Source organism: Arachis ipaensis, chromosome B05, assembly GCF_000816755.2.
Source record: "Arachis ipaensis cultivar K30076 chromosome B05, Araip1.1, whole genome shotgun sequence".
Classification (NCBI taxonomy): domain Eukaryota; kingdom Viridiplantae; phylum Streptophyta; class Magnoliopsida; order Fabales; family Fabaceae; genus Arachis; species Arachis ipaensis.
The window spans coordinates 197,054-216,246 of record NC_029789.2 but is presented as its reverse complement, the minus strand read 5'-3'; the positions used below and the strand labels follow the sequence as shown (position 1 = coordinate 216,246).

Sequence of the window (19,193 nt, the reverse complement as noted above, 5' to 3'; positions counted from 1 at the left end):
TTGATATTATTTTAAGAATAAATATATTTAAAAAAATAGAAAAAATAAATTTTATTGATTTTTTTTAATAAAAATATTTTTGTGTTTTGCGGATATATTCGATATTCGATATCCGATCCGCAAATTGGATCTGAATTTAAAAATTGCGGATATTAGATCCAATTTGATAATTTCAATACGGAGGAAATCAAAATTTTGGCCATATTCAATTCGGACCGCATTCACCCTTAGATATTTTCAAAAGCAAAAATAATAATATCCATTCTCTAAGATAAGAATATAAGATGTAATTAGTAGATAGTATGAGACTTGAAACTCAAGTTTGGTCTTTGGTGGTAGTTGATATATTATAGGCGTTTGTTTTGGTATAATGATTATATAAAGTATATTATTTTAGTTATTATTTATTTTTAATTTTTTAAAAAATATTATGCTATAAGATATACTAAAATATCTTTACTAATAATTATAAAAAGATAAACATATTTTTTTAAAGAATACATAATTCTTTTTTATTATTGTTACAAAAGTATTCTTATAAAATATTAAAAATATAAAAAAAAAATCAGATTAATGGTCTTCTTCTGCTGTTTCTTTTGCAGCAACCATCTTCATCTGCCGCCAACACAGTCCTTCACCTCCGATGTGCGTAGTGCTTCTTCTTGCGCCATCTATCTAGAGTTTTGCATATGTGTGTTGCATGGTCCCACATACAAACCTTCTTCTTTTGAGTTATTGACCAGTCAACTCAACTTCTATGTGTTTCAGTGTCTTCTAACTTCTGTGTGTGTTTGGATCAAATAAATGTTTGCCTAGCCTGCACCTTACTTACTACTTGCTAGTATAATAATAATACTTAATAATATAATTAGGGTGTACATATTTATTTCATGAAGGAGATAAATATTGTACATCTATAACATTTCTAAATAGTTTGGAAGAGAAAAATTAAAAGTATTAAAATTTATTATTTTTTATTATTATTTAATTATTAATTATTTTTTTAATTTAGTAATCTAATTATATATTTTATTTTATATTTTTAAATTTTAATAATTAATTAATAATTAAAAATAATAAATTTTGATATTTTTTAACATTTTTTGAATTTATAATACTTAAAAGATAAAATTAATTAATTCTTGCATATTTTAAATATTCTTTAAAAATATAAAATTAGTGCATTTTTCCAAAAAATAAATTTTATTAGTGGTGTTGTGTTATTGAAAAAGCTAAGAAAAAAGGTGGTGGAAAAACTCAGGTGCAGTGTGAAATTCATAATTGAAAATCGTCATATAATAACTTATGGAATTATCTAATTGAGATTCTCAAATATGATATTGGTTCGTTCACTCACTCAATCTCCAATGTCCATGCATGTGTTGTTCTGAGACATAGTGGGGACCCGAGAGGCAGAGAGAGCCATGGTCAATGGACACTGGCATTTTCTGATCATGGTTGGTGCAAGTTTTAACTTCTAACACCTTTCAGCAGTGAATGCACTTCTCTTCTTTTTATTTTTGTGGAACATCAAATATTTGAAGGTACCACCAACAACAAGCTTAGACATGCTTCTGTCTCTGCTCCAACTTGCTTTCCATCAGTCTGTCGCAGTTATTCAATTCACAAATCCAATCCCACACCCAACACCATTCATTATTTTTACCACCACTACACTACTTGTTTCATGTTGATTTTCATATAAGTAAAACCACTTTATTTAATAATCTATTATTATTTTTAAAAATCTTATAATGATAAATACCTCATTAAACATTTACACTTTCATATTCTAAGAGATGGTGGATTTTCTTCTGGTTATGGCATGCAGGAATCTACCATTCAAAGTGAACATAATCAATGACTTAATAAGATCTTTGACTCTTATAAAAATTCAAAAGACATAGAAGAGGAAACAATCTTTTCATCTTTTGGCTTGGCTCCGAAAGAAAAAATAATAAAGACAAGTATTTAAAAACAAGAATGAACATATTTAAAGATCATTCACTAGGGCTGACCCCTGACCTGGGTTGATTACCCTTTGCCAAAAAATAATTTATTTTTAATGTATTTGAGGCAGTAAGAGTATATGCTTGCTCTTTTGTTAATTCCTATCTTTGACTGAAGCCTGCATCTAGTCTAATGTACAACAAGTAGGTGGTGGTTTATTATTCTCTTCTTATTAGGGTTTTTTTCTTGGAAAAATTATTCTAAAGTAGTGTTAAGAAGATTTAATTATTAAAAAGAATTTTTAATAGTCATTCTTAATAATTTTAGTATTAAAAGTCCTTTTTAATAATTAAATCTTCCTAACGGTCCTTTAGAATAATTTTCTCTTTTTTTTTTCTAACATGTGTTCAAACAACACGTTTTAAAAATATTTAGTACTTTTCAAAGAATTCCTCCAAAATTAATTGCACTTTTATTATTAGAATTGGACTAATTCAACTTCATCACCGTATTGAAATCGAAGTGCTATAAAATAAATAAATAAATAAATAAATATGCTATTTTAATGGTGAGATTGCACAAATGCGAATTTAAAACCTTTTTTAAACTTCCACACATGTATGTAATAAAAAATGATCGAAACAAATAAATTCATCAACTGCAAATATATGAACTATCAATAATAATCCAATATAACTCAACCATAAGTTCAAATACAAATGACTAGTTATTCTGCTATCTACTCCCATTTAATTTGAACCCCAAATATAGGTTACAACAAATGTCACAAATGACTGAAAAAAAAAATAATCAAGCAAATATTTGCTTGGTTATTGATTCCTCTCACATTTTATTTTGAATGAAATTGGCAGGACTCTATAATTCCTATACAGATAATCAAATTTTAAAATATGAAGGAAATTTAAATGTATCATTTGTATTATTTTGACCTATGTATATATATTGGGGTTGATTAATTAACCAAAAATACTTTGAAACCTATTTCCTACAGAATAATATACTCTTTTGGAAGCTTAGAATTCCCAAGACTCTTGAATCTATTATTAAAAATGGAAAGTTAAATCAAAAGAAATCTGGTTGGCCTGTTGAAGTTAAACACCTGTGCCACATTCTACTATTAGGGTCCACCAACCTTGGATGAGATATTGCTTCTGTGATGGGAAAGTAAGCATAGTGTGTGTTACATGTCCCTACTGTGATGCCACTATACCCTGCAAATGCACCATGAACCTTTCATGATACAAAAGAAAGCCAAGAAATGGATCAATATATATGTAACCAATAAGCACAAGCTAGAGAGAGAACCAAATGAAGAGTTTAATTTTGATTCATTGAATGACAAGGCGGTCCAATCAAGTTTTTTATTTAGAAAACTAATATGGTTTGCTAATGTATCGATGAATGATTAGATATCTATGTGAAATAATTCTCCAGTGATAGTGTATGCAACCTAAACCGAATTAGTAGATTTTAATTTTGATACACTAATAGCATAACCTTACATAGTTAAGTGACTTGGATTGAGATGTTAATTCCTCATAATCTAGAGGAAAATCATAGATATGCAGAAAGAAGCAAAGATAGAGAGGGATAGGGATAGAAACTAACAGCATTTTGGCCAAGTACTGCACATAAAATTCCATCGGAAGCGTTTGCTCGACAAGCACGGATCATGTATGTTGGATCGATATATTTTATGTCTGAATGAATACCGATCTCCTTGAAATACTTTTTCGTCTGAAACAAACGATCGTTGATGGAGTCAGTTACATTGAATTATTACTTGTTTTGCAAGAAATAAGAGTAGAAAAGCAGTTCAGCATTAAACTGAGGTTTAAAACTACATCTTGTCCCATTCAACTTCTTTAAGAAGGGATAAAAAGTTTCTGAATCCATATGAAACATGAATCCAAGCAGAATTGACAGAAAACTCGGTTGCCAAAAAGGTAGGCATAGAATGATAATTCAATCTTTAAGGAAATCCATTTCCATCAAGCATGACCATAAAAGCATAAACAAGTAATAACACACCTCTTGTTGAATATATCCACCAATGTCTCCTAATACAGCATTCCCTGAAGCATCCGTAGCATTAGTCTTTTGAAGTAAACCCTGCATCAAGAAGGATAATACACTATATCACTTAGCAACTTTGAGTTTTAATAAATGCTATGCAGAAATGATTATGTAATCTAAATCACCTGTCCAGCTCCCTCTGCAACACAGATTACAGCTGATCCCTTTGTTTCTATAAGGTGCTTCATATGACTTAAAACTCCATTCTGTCCATGTAACTTGAAAGGAACCTTCGAACCACACCCAAAAAAACTTGTCTCAGTTTAATTCATATGACAAAACAGACTAGTTATCGATTTCGAGCATGCATATTACATAACATACCTCAGGTATAAGACATATGTCAATCTGGCCACTAGCTAAGGAAGCATGCATTGCGATGAATCCGCTGCTACGACCCATCAATTTCACAATGCCAATTCCATGATATGCACTATGTGCCTAATAAGGAAGACATTATAAATATTACAGAATCTAATGACTGGAAATTTTGCCTGGATTAGTCAGAATTTACCTCAATATATGCAGAATTTATTGCTCTTTGGGCTTCTTCGACCGCAGTATCAAAGCCAAAAGTTTTATCCAACAATAGAATATCATTGTCTATAGTTTTAGGCACTCCAATTACAGATACCATATACCTTCTTTTACGGCACTGAGGGCAAAAAAAAGAATTATTAGATTCTTGGGACAAGCTTATATATTGACATATTTGTAACAATATATACAATAAAAGTGAAGATCCTTCATTTTCACATTTAAAGCAAGTGATCAGAAAAGGAATGTGCAGTGAATCAAACCAAAGAGGAAACTAACCTTTTGTAAATTTTAATGAATCTGTTTTGGAGATATGATTTTGTCATTGAAAAATAATAGATTACAGAACAATCCAATTGAATGCAATCAAATAACACAAGATTAAAGGATTAACAACCTCATCGTGAATTGCATTTGCACCAGCATGTGTTCCATTTCCACCCAACACAAAGAGCATGTTGATGCCTCTTTCCTGATATCAATAATATGCATATCAAACAAAAGACTTGTATGTGAAATCATGAAATAGTTTCTTAATAAACGTGGATAGATAATTCACCTCCAAACTGTCCACAATTTCATTTACAGCAGGTCCACCACGCGAAACTCCCAAGAGGCTTCCACCGGAAAGATGAATATTCTGAACCACATTCCTCGACAGCTGCAACCAGCAAAGAGTCATTAGCAAGAAGAACTCATGAGATGTTTAAACCAAAATCAGGAAGGAGAGAAGAGTCATATCACCGGCACTTCTGTCAACTCTTTGTCCGAAAAACCGCGATAACCAAAAGGAATACCCACAATCTTTTTTACACCATAAGCTTCAAGTGTGATAACAAGCTGCAGCAGATTCATTATCAAATCAAAGTTTAAGAAACAAGATATAGTTTGATGCCAAACTAGGAACATAATAAACTACAGGATATGATTTAGATGGTGCAAATTGAAATATTACACTTCTCTGATAAATTGTTGCTACCTTAACAACAATGTGATCACAAACTAACCTGTCTGATGACATCATTAAGGCCAGGGCAGAGCCCTCCACAAGTGACAATTGCTGCCTTTACTTCTTCTGGTTTAAAGTATATCTTTTCTCGAGGTCCAGCTCGATGAACCCTAAAGAGGATTTCAGAATCTTTCACCAAATATGCTAATCATAAATACCATATTACATACATTAAGAAGAAAGGCCTGAACTTCCATACAAGTTCTTAATAACAATGAGATTTCTTAATTTTCTATTTTGAGGAAGTGATTTTAGTCCAAATTGATGAACAATTGCATACCCTTGCAAGCACAAACTTCGAATCAATTATGCAGTCATTATATTTGTTAAGAAAATTGAGAAATCAGTTACATTACCATTGTTCTACCCAACTACAACCAGGATCAATGCACTCAGCACCAGCTGATGTAGGTGACGAATAATATATTGTCTGAAATATCAAAGATAGAGGAAATTAACACTTAGCTAACATGTCCAGAACGACTTTTAATTGAATAAGATCATCAATCAAATATCTAATGCTAGGATTTTGGTGCAGTTCAATTGAGATACAAGAGTTGACAAATGCAAGGATAAGCGAAAGCTTTGAAGACCGTTTTCTCTTCCATGACTACTAGTATTGATCTAAGTGGAAGAATGAACATAGTTTGATGACAGTGTGAAGGCAGAGTTTCAACCAATTAATTAGGAATCACAGTATGAAAGAGTATTAATAAGTGATCACAAAAAGAGAATTAGTTCAATTCAAAATCAGTTAAAACACAGACACACAGACACAATAAGCAATGGCATTTGATTGTAAATAAATATTCAGAGAAGGAAAAATGCTATAGAGGTAGAATTTTGCTAGAATGGTATTCAGAATCAAACTAAAACAAGATTAATTAAGAATGAAGAAGGAGACCTTGAGCAGAACTCTGTCATTGTCATTAATGTATCCATGCCATTCATTAGAAGGATTTAAGCCAGCAAAGTCTCTAACCATGGGAGTTCTGCAAAAAGTAGGCAAGAATTTATGCATGCAAAACAAAATAGAAAGCAAAGATGCAAAACACAAAAGAATTGAAAAGAAATGAACCTATGTTGGAGACAGAAAGTGGAGGGCATAGGAGGAGTATCATGGAAGATATCAGTGACATGGGGGAGGCTGAAGCGTTCCTGGAAGTCTTCCTTGAACTTGTGTTTCCAATCAGGGTCGCAGAAATCAATAGGTGTGGAGTCATGGCTCTTAAACTGTGCAGAGACTCTGACTTTACTGCAAAGTCTTCTGGTATTTAATGAATGAATATGTGGGTAGGAAGAAGAAGAAGAGGAAGAGGTTGTTACTGTTAGGCCGTGAAGAGTGACGACGTGAGACATGGTGTGTGTAAAAGAATCGGAGGGAAGGAGGGGGGTGGCTTATAATGAAACAGAGAGAGGGAGAGAAAGGGTTCAAGGTTGGTTTGCGTGAGCCATGCGAAGATGACGTCACAAGAATCAGAAATTTAGCTACGTTGAATTCGAGCCGCCTGCTGCTATTTCTTCAACTTTCCAACATATATGGAAATGGAATTATGGAAACTCCCACTTTTTCATTTTTAAATTTTAATTATCTTTCAGAAACAATTTAATATTCAACTTCTCTGTGGGCTTTTTTTTTTTTCGGCTTTGACTTTCGTTCGTTTCCTAACATATGAGATGTTCAGGTTTTTCACGTATCTAAATTTAAAGAAAGAAAAAATATTAATTAATTATCTCTCTTTCTCTTTGCATAAAGTTGTGTGTGTCTACTATCTACATGTCAATAAAATTACAGATACTACACATCTATGTAACCATGTAATTAAGTTGGTTCAATACAAAAGAATCTAATACCATTAAATGAAACGTGAAATATACGCACCCAACACACACGAAACACTTCTTTTCTTCTTTTTTTCATCACGCTTCTTCTTCTTCTTCTTCTCTTCTTCTTCTTCTACCGCGCTTCTTCTTCTTCCCACGCTCGTTTACGCATGGAGTGTCTTCTTCTTTGCTTTTTTCTTCGCGTTCCTCCTTCTCTTCCTTTTCCTCCTTTTTCGCGTTCCTTCTTCTTCACGTGTTTTCTCCTTATCGTCATTCTTTTGTTGTTGTTGCTGCTGTATTTTTTTGTCTTTTCCTCCTTCTCTCTTTGGTGAAGAAGTAGTAGAAGGTGAGGAAGAAGAGTTTTGAATAGTGCAGAATGAACCGAACATAGTACTCGTGGTGAACCGAACACAGTACTCATGGCGAACCGAACATAGTACTCATGATAAACCGAACACAATACAATTGTATAGTATTGAGTGAACGAAACATAATCCATTATATAAAATCAAGATGGTGAACCAAACAATGCTTCTTTCAAATACAATTGTATAGTACTCATGGTGAACCGAATAATGCTTCTTTCAAATGTATATATGTTAATGTTAATGTATATATCTATTCTTAATATCAACGTATGTATAAATTGTTAATATTTATATTTGATTCAAGATGGATTACTCATCTAATATATTAATTTATATATATATATATATGTGTGTGTGTTAGAACTGTCTGACTGCTGTTTTATTCCAAATTCTCAGTGATTGCAATCACTGTTTTTACCAATACATTCGAACTCCAAAAGAACATAGTGAACCAAAATTAATACACTGAACGAACCGAAAGGTAAAAACACATTGAACCCCGAAACACTAAAACCAAAACCCTGAACACTGAACCCTGAACCTATAAATCTTAAATCCCTAAATTCCTAAAACATAAACCTTAAACCCTACACCCTAAAACCTAAACCCTGAACCCGAACCCTGAACTATGAACTCTGAACCCTGAACGCTAAACCCTAAACCCTAAACGCGAACCCTAAACACTGAACTCTGAACCCTGAATGCTAAATTCTCATGGTGAACCGAACATAGTACTCATGGTGAACCGAAATCTTAATTATAGTGAACCAAAATCTTAATTATAGTGAACCGAATATACATAATACTATTTATTCTTAGATAAAATTTACATGCTTATTACTTGCTATTTAAATTTAATCTAATTTATTTTTTATAATAAATTTTAAATATTTAAAAAAATATATTTATTTTTGATAAACATTAAAAAAAAAGTGTCTCTAATAATTTATATATGGCATTAGTGTGTGACTGGACCTGACAAGATATGGTGTAGGTGAAACAACGTATAAAATATATTTTTTATTTGAAATAAAAGTTTCTCAATTTAATATTTGGCACATAAATTATCCACTAACCTGTATATTAATAATATTTATACACAACACCACTTAAGTCAGATCTACTCACCTCCATCATCTCTAACCACTTTCATTCTCTGCTGAATCGATCATAGTTCGTGTGTGGTAGTTGATATTGGAATGTGATTTTTTATTGGTAGTTATTGTTTTCGGTTCACCACACCTTATAAGTTCGATTTAGTATGCAGAGCTGTACGAGGATCGGCATATATGGAGAGAATTTTATGGTGAACCGAAATCTTAATTATGGTGAACCGAAATCTTAATTACGGTGAAACAATTATATAGTGCTTAGGAAAGAAAACAGAACATATTGGTCTAATTTTTGTTAGACTGCATTATGTGGACCGAACCGAAAAGATAAACGTGATGAACTACCTCTTTAGTACTTACCGAACCGAGAAGTTACTCACATATATTGAGAGTTACTCACAGTTACTCATTCACAGTTACTCACAGTTACATATTATCAATTCAATTCAATTCAGATGTAACCTCAGACCATTTAATTCACTTCAAATAAAATTAGCAATTTCATTCCATTAAATTCGATTCAGAATTCAATAATCCAAACCTCATCAAATTGATGCGTTTCAGAAGAATCATCAAAATCGCGCTCATTCAACTGATTTGAAGTTGATTCATTCATTGTTTCAATTCAAAAGTGCAGATTGAAAAAGAAAATAAAGAAGAAGATGAACGACGAATTTAATTCGGTTGAAGAAGAAGAAGAAGAAGAAAAACGCGAAAGAGGTTTACGTTGTTTGAAAAGGTTTACGTTGAGAAACGTTGATAACGCAAAATAAAGATTCGTTATATAGGTTATAAGAGGCGCATGTAAAACAAACAGGGGAGTGGGGCATGGAGTGAAAGTTGCTTGAATACCATCCATATAATTTTTACATGGATGTAATCTCATATAAAAATATTTTTTTATTTATCAATTATGTTTGGGTATAACTATATAAAAGTATTTTTTGTTTATTTACTATGTGAAAAAATATTTTTTTAAAGAAAAAATATCTTTTAAAAAAAGATGTAAAGTGTTTGTTTTGGTGCCATTGAGTTGATAAAAAAAATCTTTTCAAATAAAAAAAGATTTTTTTTAGCGTATTTGGTAAATTTCTAGTAGTAAAAGTAAAAGTACTAGAAAAAAAATATTAAATATTTTTTTTGAGAAGCTACAATTTACATCTTTTAAAATTTATATTTTTTAAAAAAATTCTAAAAAAAAAGATGTTTTTCACGTAATAAATAAACAAAAATATTTTTATATGATTATACCCAAACATAATTGATAAATAAAAAGATATTTTTGCATGAGTTATCCAAATATAAAATTACTTTTACTTTTTAATAAGATCTTTTGAAAAAAGATAACTTGAAAAAAGACCTTTCTTAAAAGCTCACTGAAACAAGCCCAATTATAACTTCTCAAAGTACTTTTTATTAGACTTTTTTATTTTGAAGAGCACAAACTAATTTTAAAAATTCTCCGCTTAGATACTTTTAAAAGCACCCCTAACTTTTAAAAGCTGCAAATACAATTACGTAAATTTTTTTATTTACCAAACGCAAAATAAGGTGCTTGTGCTTTTCAAAAGCACAAATACCTTTTTAAAAGGCTTTATCAAACCAAGTCTTAATTTTTAGTATCGATAAATTTAACTTATCTTTTTCAAAATTTAATAGTAGCAATGTCTATTACCACCGACTGGAATGTCACTATTATTAATCAATTTTAGAATAAAGTAACAAATAAAATTTTGATATAGATTAATATTTGGGGGAAAAAAATCAATGAAATCCTCAACAATAATAGTCGTGGACATATTACTTCTAGATTAACTTTTATCATCAATGTAGAAAGTCTTAATTTGAACATAACTTATCCACGCCTATTATTGTGAAAGACTTGATTGGCATTTTTTTTCCTCTAAAGACTAATCTACCAGAAATATAAACTTTTAGGTACGTCATTCGCGAATTGCTTCGATCTTGCAAGGATGAGGCCGAAAATGTCGGCAATGGTGGCAAGAAGAGGAGTAGAGAGAAGAATGGACGAGAAGGCTAAGGTGGTGGTGAAGGCCTTTAGCTTAAAGTTGGCGATGTCGTGGTGGTGGTGAAGGAGGAGGGTGTATGTTAGTGTGATGGTATTGCATATTATGATGGTGGATTTAGGTTTGGGAGGAAGGATTTGGGGAGGACAGTGACATAACTGTGGTTGTGGACGTTGGTGTTGACGGTGATAATAATATTAGATATCGAAGATAAAAAAGATGGATAATTTAAAGATTTTGGTTAATTTTTATTAAAAGTTTATAAAATTTTAAGAGTTGGATATTTTTATCACAAAAATCTCATTTTTTATGGGTATAAATTTAGTTTTGTTCTTTAAAAAATAGTTTTATGGTTATTCAAAATATTAGAAGATAGAAATTTTTTTTTTTTTTAAATAAAGTTAAAATATTGATGCCAAGGAACCAAAGCAAGTAATGATATATTAAGGTGAACTTTAATATCATTAGAAATAAATGTGTTAGATATCTGTACTCGTAGCAAAATTTGTTGGCATGATTTAACTACATGTGCATTAATGGTAAAATTATTAGTTTGCAAAGGGGTGGTGTTAAGGTGGCAATAAATAACTAATTACATAAAATCATAAAAGAGTTAGAAGGTAAATATATTATTAAATAGGTTCCCCTTCTTCAAGGCTTCAAGTAACCTTAATAACAAAGACAAGTGTACACATCCAATAGAGATACATCAATCATGTGGGTAACTAGGTATTGTACCCTATGCTTGATTTTGCTTTAAGGGCAACCCAAGTAACCCTTATTACTTCCACGTAAAGAACAATGTTTTATATTATTTTAGAAAAATCTTGTGTATCAATTCGTGCATGGCCAAATAAGGAAAAAGTTTGGTAACATAATTTTTTTTAGTCATGATTAGTCAAAAGTTTATATAATTTACTTTATTTATATCACTTAATAATAATTTTATTTTTTATCTCACTCTCTTATCATTTCACTTATCATATTCTTATCAATTCTACTTATTAATAATATTAATTATAATATCTGAAATAAGGGATTGGAAAAAATTTGGTAACAAAAAACTTTCAATCATAATTATCCAAAATTTTTTATAATTTATTTTATTTATATAATTTAATAATAATTTTATTTTTTATCTTATCTTTCTATCTATCTATTTATCATATTCTTATCAGTCTCATTTATTAATGACTTTAATTATAATATTATATTTCTTATTATTAGGTATTCTTGTAATCAATACTTAATATTTTTTTATAATTTAATTTTTATATTTAAGAATACATTAAATATTAATAATAATAAGAAGAATGGACGGTAATGATAATATACATTAATTGAGTTAATTACACTTGATTCTTTGTTTTCCTTAAGGTATTTAATATCAATCAATGAAAATATAAAAAAATCATTAATTCTTTGTTTCCGTTAAGGCATTTACTTGCACTTGATTCTTTGTAATATATATCTTCCATTAATTTAATTATGATCATTCAAAAATCATGACTATAATACCATTGCAAGCAGAATAGTGTATAAATCAAGAAATTTTACAAGGAGTCGCGTTTATCGTTGCAAATAGTATGATATTTGAATTCGTCCTTAATACGGTACCTATAGTAGAAGAATTTGAACAATAGACGGACTCACCCGACGAGGTTGTTGTCAGTCAACCAATTCTCGAGAATATAAAAAACCACACTAGCTTTGATGAGGTATGGTAATAAACTGTTTTAATTTTTTTTTGTGCTTTTATGTGCAATTATAATTATATTGTATACTAACTAAGTTCATACACATAACATTCATACGTACATATACATAACATCCATAATTACATACAACTAACATCTAAAAATTAAATTCATGTTTATTAGATATTACATTCATACACATATCATTTTTTAGTTATTGCATATGTAAATATAAAGTTAACACAGATATTTTTTAAATTTTATCATAATTGAATTTAAAAAAATATCAAATTCTTAAATTAATCTATTCAATTGATAAATTTACACATAACATCTATAAATTTATACACATAACATCCATAATTTCATGTTAATAACATCTATAATTTGTATTCATAATATTTATAATTTCATACCTATAATGTTTATAATTAATAAATTTTTATAATTAATATTATCAAATTTTAAACTATACATCTTATTGTATTTTTCAAATTATCTCATATGTGCACTAATAGGCCATAATTTTAATTATTTTAATATTTTTATTTAATATTCATATGTATGCTTATTTATTGATTTTAATATGATGAGTTAATAATTTTTTAAAAAAAATATTTTTTAATTTTTGTTTATTTTTTATTTTTTAATAATCTATATGTAAAATATAAGTTGTATAATAGAAGTTGTTAAAATTTTTTAATTTAATTTTCATATTTTTTATAGAGAATTATTGCATTTTAATGGATAATAATATGATTGAGAGATGTAAGGGATTTGATTTGGAAGAAACTGAAATTAATTTTGGAAAGAACATTAATGACTCTAAACATGTAGCAAAATAATAGATGATAAGGAGGATAAGTGATAAAAAGATGTATATCACTTACTTGTCAAGAGAATAGAAATTTTTATGTAATATTCTTATATTGTAATTATTTTTTGGCTACCTAACATCACCGCCAAATAATAACACACTATAGCTATATTTATTATTATGTTCAGTTAGAGCTATTTGGCTCCTAAATTTGTGTTATCTAACTGAAACAACTTCCCTAACTGTCATCTTTTCGCTAAGCACCCCAAAAATGTCACATGTCCCATCACAATAGGTCCACATCAACCATGCTTATATATATAATGCAATTTTATCATGCTATATTCTCCGAGTTTAATTAAGCACTGATAAATAAGTACCAATATTACATGGATCATCAACAGCAAGAAAAGTTCAATAAGGCAGAAATTATAGGTTCAGTAGTGATTTGTTTCTATTCTAATCTAATTAAGTATTACTAACTTGTTTTCATTTCTTGTAAATTTTTGCTGACAAAAATTCTTAGTGGGAATCTTTGTCTTTTGCAGATTTGTCATCAGAGATTACTGAATTTGATAGCACTAGTTGGCTTCTTAGTTCAGCCCTGGAGTCCCAAAATGTTATTACTACTAAGTTTTCTAAGTTTTATTGTTAAATTAAATGCTACATATGTATGAAATTTTAGCCACTTTTTTCCTGAGTATTATATATTCTTTGTTAAAATTGCAGGTGAAAACAACTGAAAATCACACAAGGGAATGTCACAAGAAGAAGAAGATACTAGGATGTGCCATAATTTCAGCAGAGGAATTGAAAATAAGAAGTGAGCTTGAAATGGAGATTGAGAAGCATTTAGAAGACGAGATTAAGGAGAGTATCTACTGCCTGGCGCTTCGGTTGCGCAGGATTTACAAGCAGAGGAAGGAGAGGAACAATGCAAAATATGCATCTGAATATGGCAACAACCACCAACTATTACTAAATGATAATAACATCATAAGAATTAGTAACAATGGAACATTTTCTGGGGTGAATATATGGATAAGAATGGAAGGGGGAAGAAGAACAAAGGTTGAAATTAAAGATGTTGCAAAAAGGGTTTGTCCAAAAACTGTTGTGAAAGAAGTGAATGGTTTTGGTGCAAAAAGTAAAAAGTTTGATTGGGTCAATACACTAAGAGAAGATTCTTCAAGTCCTGTTGTTGCTGCTGTCAACAGATCAAATGGAGGGTCAAAGTCAAAGCACAAGAGTTTTGACCTAAAGAATGTTTTCTCAAACTCTAAATTGGAATGTGGGAAGGGAAAGAATAATGGTGGATCCCCATGCCAAGGAAAAAAGAGTGCAAGTGTGGACAAGGAGAAGATACTTCAATTGGAATGGAAATTTTGAAAAATCTTGTTTGGGGTATGTGCTGATTTTTGTTTGGCCTTTTCTTTTATGTTGCTACATACCAAATGATGAATTGATGACATAAGTTTTTTTGGGTTTTTTTTTTTTTCTCTCTAATGACAAATAATGCATGATAGAATGGAAAATATTTTTTTTTGTATTGTTCCGGTCTAAATTGTCCTTATCACTATTTTTTTTTTGTAATTTTGTTAGAGAAATTCCAATTTTTCTCTTATTGTTGGATTCCTTTTAATTGTCAAAATTAGCATTTTCCATTCATGCAAATTTTGAAATTGAATTTAATTGCATTAAAAGTTATAGATCGCTTTAAAATGTGCCCAAGACAATCTTTATATATGAAAGATAATTATCATTTTTAAATTGACTTTGAGGCAGAGTATAATTTGACCTATTCAATTCTAGTAACACATGAAGTTCTTACATAATATGTTATGTATACACTAATTATTAAATTAGTTATTTATATAAAATATGCGTTAAAAATAAGTTAAATAATATATATATTTATATATAAATACATATTTGTGTATACAAATTTTTTTTTTATATATTTATGGTCAAATTATAGGATTTTTTATTTACCAATATACATATTAGTGAGTGTATTTATGTTTATACATTGACATTACACATGTCGAGTATATAAGATAAAAATAATTAAACATAGATTTTTGATGTTATATATCCAGAATGTGTTACAAATTTAAAAAGATATGTAGATATATCTACAGAGATATAACATATAACACATTTTAGGTACACAGCAGCTGAGATCTTTGCATTTAAATTCTCATTATGAAAAGGTCTGTTTGGCAGAGAAATGTTTCATGTAAATACCGATAAGTCAGCAAACTTATCTTGAAAACTTTGGGCCGGGATATGGAACTAGAGCCTACAACACTTTCATGTTTCTTACTCTTCCGTTCCTGGATCATATTTTGAGTAGAGCTTGTCTTCTCAAATTTACTTGGTCCATAACAATGTCAATGAAGCCCAAATTTTGAAAAGAAAAAGTTACCAAATAGTATGTGGGATACACCAAAAACATTAGACCAAGTTTCCATTCTCTCATTCCGAAAAAATAAAGGGGGCCAAATTAGTTACTCTAACTGAGATTTTATGTTGAAATCGACTTTAAAAGCGTATTTCTATTCTACCTTTGCGTTAGAAAGGAATTAACTAGACGGGGAGGGAAGAAGGTTCGAAAAATTACTTAGGTTACATTGATTAATTTACCCTTGTAAATTGTAATTTGAAAAGATCATGTGGTGAGATTGTTGTGGTTGTGGGAGTCAATATAGGCCCTTAGGAATCATTGCGAAAGCACAAGGTCATTGTTTGGATATTGGGAAGCAGTAGGGTAGCTCTAACTAAACTAGCTATAGGAACACCAAAGTCAGCTCATAACACAACCCACATGCTTACATACAACTTCACAAAGCCAACTTCCTTGGAATTGAACCCTTTTCTTTTCTTCTTTTGCTTTCGAAAAAGCTTTTTGTAATCCAAACGAATCTTTGTTCTTGGTCCCTCCTTCTCTCCTCTTGTTACTTCTTTGCCCCCAGTTGACTCTCATCCACAACCATACATTCTGCGCTTCTTGCAGCTTTATTACTTTTAATTATTTTTTCACCCTTATGATCTTCACTAAACCAACAATGAAGGGGAAAAACATTATTCTACACTTTTTCTCGTTTTAATGTAGCTTTACTCGTTTAACTTCTGATCATAACTTTTTAGTCTAATTATTATAAATATGCACTACTCTCCATGAAAATTGTTGTTGTTAATGACAGGGCTTCATCACTTGGATCATTTTAGACAATAATGTAAAAATACACAAATAATTGTATTCAACAAGTCTTGTACTATATTCTCTATTGATATCTATGTTGTTTGGGTCTGCTATCTTTTTGTTACAAAGGGGGGCCAAAAAAGAAAAAAGAATTTATTTCTGACAGTTTACTTTCTTTCTTCATAGTACAAATTGCATGAATTAATTGTTAAACGTAATTGTTGGTCTCAACTTAACTAGTTTCGCATGAAAATTTGACGAGCTTAGTTAACGTACATAAGCAAGGTGCACTTTCATTGATAAGTACTTGAACACGCTAATAGTTCCTAGCAAAAAGAGCTACGTTAACTTGGTTTAAATGGTTAAAGATTTGAAGAGAAAACAAAGTAACAATTGGTGATGATGAGAATGAATAATGGGAAATTTTGGGATATGATGGATGAACAAGTATGCCAAGTTTTTGAAAAGAGGTTGGTGATTTGATTTGACCGTCCAATTGGTGTTGGAATGGAATGGTCCAATTAAGGGAGCATGGAGACAGTAGCCGTTAAGTCATGTACATGTTTGTAGGAGAGGGAGAGAAGAAGACAGTGAAGGATATGGACATGATGTCCTTTTTTCAACAAACCACCTAAACACACAAAAACAAAAGCACCAAAGGAAGGGGATTCCATATTTCCCATTACAAACATAATGTGGGCCACATATTGGAGCATATGCATGCAGCTTTAACTGATGCTAATTGAGACCACCCCCCCAAAACAAGCAAAGCATCTCACCACTCCTCTCTTCTTTGAGACCTTGCTACTCCCTTCACAAGCAAAGTGCCAATCAACAAGCTTTTTACCCCATTATTGATTGGTCAAACTGCTAGATACTTTACTCGGGTCAAACTATATTACATACACTTATTATCTTTGTATCAAATTAATAATTGCATAATTTGATAGAGAAAGAAGACATAAGAAAGGAAGCAATAGGTGTAGTCAGAAAATGAGGAAAGGTTCTAAAATGAGCATGGTTCTCCATGTTTCCTCAAGTAATCAACCAGGTCCCCCCTTTAGCATGCACACATTAAAGCTGTTTGAAGCCATAAAGGTGTATATTGCATTCCATTACATTCATTAATAATACCTAGCTAGCTAGCTACGACCTAGCATTATTATTTATGTTTATTAATTATTTAGTAGTTAACATTGTACTGTACATACACACTTTGTTAGAGAGTTTAATTAAATGCAACTAGTTGAGAGCATGATTTTGGAGTAGGGATCTGACACGACAGAGATTCTAGGGATCCTAATAGATTCTTCCCTTCATTCAGGTCTCTTGAAATAGCGCCATTGATGGAGGTAGTTGAGGAGAATTGCAGAGAAAAGAATTGTGTCCCCTATGTGCATGTAGCCCTATAGCTCTTTGCAAACTTACAAGGGAATTAATTAATTTTAAGGGTTGGTCAAAATCATCAATGGTTGTAAGAAAAAACAGAGACGCCATAAAAATTGGACAAATTAAAATTGCAAGCGTCTCTGACTGACCAAACTTTGAGTGAAAAAACATGATGCCACATTTATAGAACAGCACTCACATGCAATAACATTTAAGAACACTCCATTTAACACACCCAGATCATGATGAAAAATCAAATTAAACCTTGTCCATTATTATCAAATTGAACACAGCAAGTAATTATTAACTAGCCATTTATTATAAAAAGAAATAGCTTATTGAACAAAGGATCTTGAAAGAATAATAATAAAATATAAGATACATTTTCATTGAACACCGACAAATGATTAATGGCCTATATGCAAGAGATCAACCAATTAATCTTAATTAATACATAATCCCCCTCGGATCATTTTTTAAGGTGTATATGTTAGCTGAAGTAGTGTATGTGAAAGAGAAAAAAAGGAGGTCCTAAATATATATAAAACAAGTGTTACTTGATATATATAAGGTTGTAGAGTAGTGTATGACGATTGAAAAGAAATTAGTTGAGTTGATCATGAAATTATAATATTAATCCGTGGGCTCTAATTAATTCTAGTACAATGCGTGCGATCCCCCTCCTATGAAACAAGGCAACTCCTCTAGCTAGCAACATACATAAATAATACGATCCCCCAAGAATAAGAAAACACAAAGAAACCCTAAAAAAGAAATCAACAGTAATAGTAGTAGCAGCAGCAGCAGTAGCAGTAGCAAGCGCAATTTCCCACCTTTGTTTCTCCAATCCACCCAACTCACCCAATATACATTCCTTTTCATGAAGCTAAGATTTAAGAGAGAGAGAGAGAGAGATGAATGGTTATAGGGGAACCTGAAAGCGTAAGCGTGTATGGAGTGAGAGAGTAGGGAACTAGGGCTTCTTACCGAGGGTGTGTTTGTTGTTATGCATCCAAACCTTGAGAACATGCCGCTTCACACCCGTCTCGTTACAAAACTCTTGAACCGCACCCTCGTCGTGTTTCTGAATCCGCCATCCCAATCTCTCTGCAAGTTCCAGCATCTTCTCCTTCTGCTCCTGCGTGAACTTCGTCCTGAACC

At 30.9% G+C, this 19,193-nt stretch overlaps 3 protein-coding genes across 3 annotated transcripts in view; 1 reads left to right on the top strand and 2 right to left on the bottom strand.

Moving 5' to 3' along the window:
• LOC107639897 (ATP-dependent 6-phosphofructokinase 5, chloroplastic) lies at positions 2,620 to 7,119 on the bottom strand. The gene is made up of 13 exons (XM_016343455.2): positions 6,672 to 7,119; positions 6,498 to 6,585; positions 5,950 to 6,023; positions 5,592 to 5,703; positions 5,329 to 5,424; positions 5,144 to 5,245; positions 4,982 to 5,056; positions 4,562 to 4,702; positions 4,372 to 4,488; positions 4,173 to 4,277; positions 4,003 to 4,083; positions 3,580 to 3,708; positions 2,620 to 3,201 (listed from the first exon to the last, which is right to left on the bottom strand). The coding sequence occupies exons 1-13, from the start codon at positions 6,950 to 6,952 to the stop codon at positions 3,034 to 3,036; spliced, it is 1,569 nt and encodes a 522-aa protein (XP_016198941.1). The 5' UTR covers positions 6,953 to 7,119; the 3' UTR covers positions 2,620 to 3,033.
• LOC107641600 lies at positions 13,614 to 15,230 on the top strand. The gene is made up of 3 exons (XM_016345083.2): positions 13,614 to 13,873; positions 13,987 to 14,057; positions 14,168 to 15,230. The coding sequence occupies exons 1-3, from the start codon at positions 13,828 to 13,830 to the stop codon at positions 14,825 to 14,827; spliced, it is 777 nt and encodes a 258-aa protein (XP_016200569.1). The 5' UTR covers positions 13,614 to 13,827; the 3' UTR covers positions 14,828 to 15,230.
• The window catches only part of LOC107639896 (zinc-finger homeodomain protein 2), a 1,890-nt gene continuing 948 nt past the window's right edge, over positions 18,252 to 19,193 (bottom strand). Inside the window, exon 2 of the mRNA XM_021103499.1 lies at positions 18,252 to 19,186. Within this exon, the coding sequence (XP_020959158.1) occupies positions 19,006 to 19,186 (181 nt within the window). The 3' untranslated portion in view covers positions 18,252 to 19,005. The remainder of the gene's footprint in view (positions 19,187 to 19,193) is intronic.

Excerpts from the sequence above, each read along its gene's own strand:
- LOC107639897 (XM_016343455.2), bottom strand. The coding sequence starts at position 6,952 with ATGTCTCACGTCGTCACTCTTCACGGCCTAACAGTAACAACCTCTTCC. Across the intron at positions 5,704-5,949 it reads TGTAGTTGGGTAGAACAATG|GGTTCATCGAGCTGGACCTC; the intron begins GTAATGTAACTG and ends AATCCTCTTTAG. Across the intron at positions 4,489-4,561 it reads TAAATTCTGCATATATTGAG|GCACATAGTGCATATCATGG; the intron begins GTAAATTCTGAC and ends CTTCCTTATTAG.
- LOC107641600 (XM_016345083.2), top strand. The coding sequence starts at position 13,828 with ATGGATCATCAACAGCAAGAAAAGTTCAATAAGGCAGAAATTATAG. Across the intron at positions 13,874-13,986 it reads CAATAAGGCAGAAATTATAG|ATTTGTCATCAGAGATTACT; the intron begins GTTCAGTAGTGA and ends TGTCTTTTGCAG. Across the intron at positions 14,058-14,167 it reads CAGCCCTGGAGTCCCAAAAT|GTGAAAACAACTGAAAATCA; the intron begins GTTATTACTACT and ends TTAAAATTGCAG.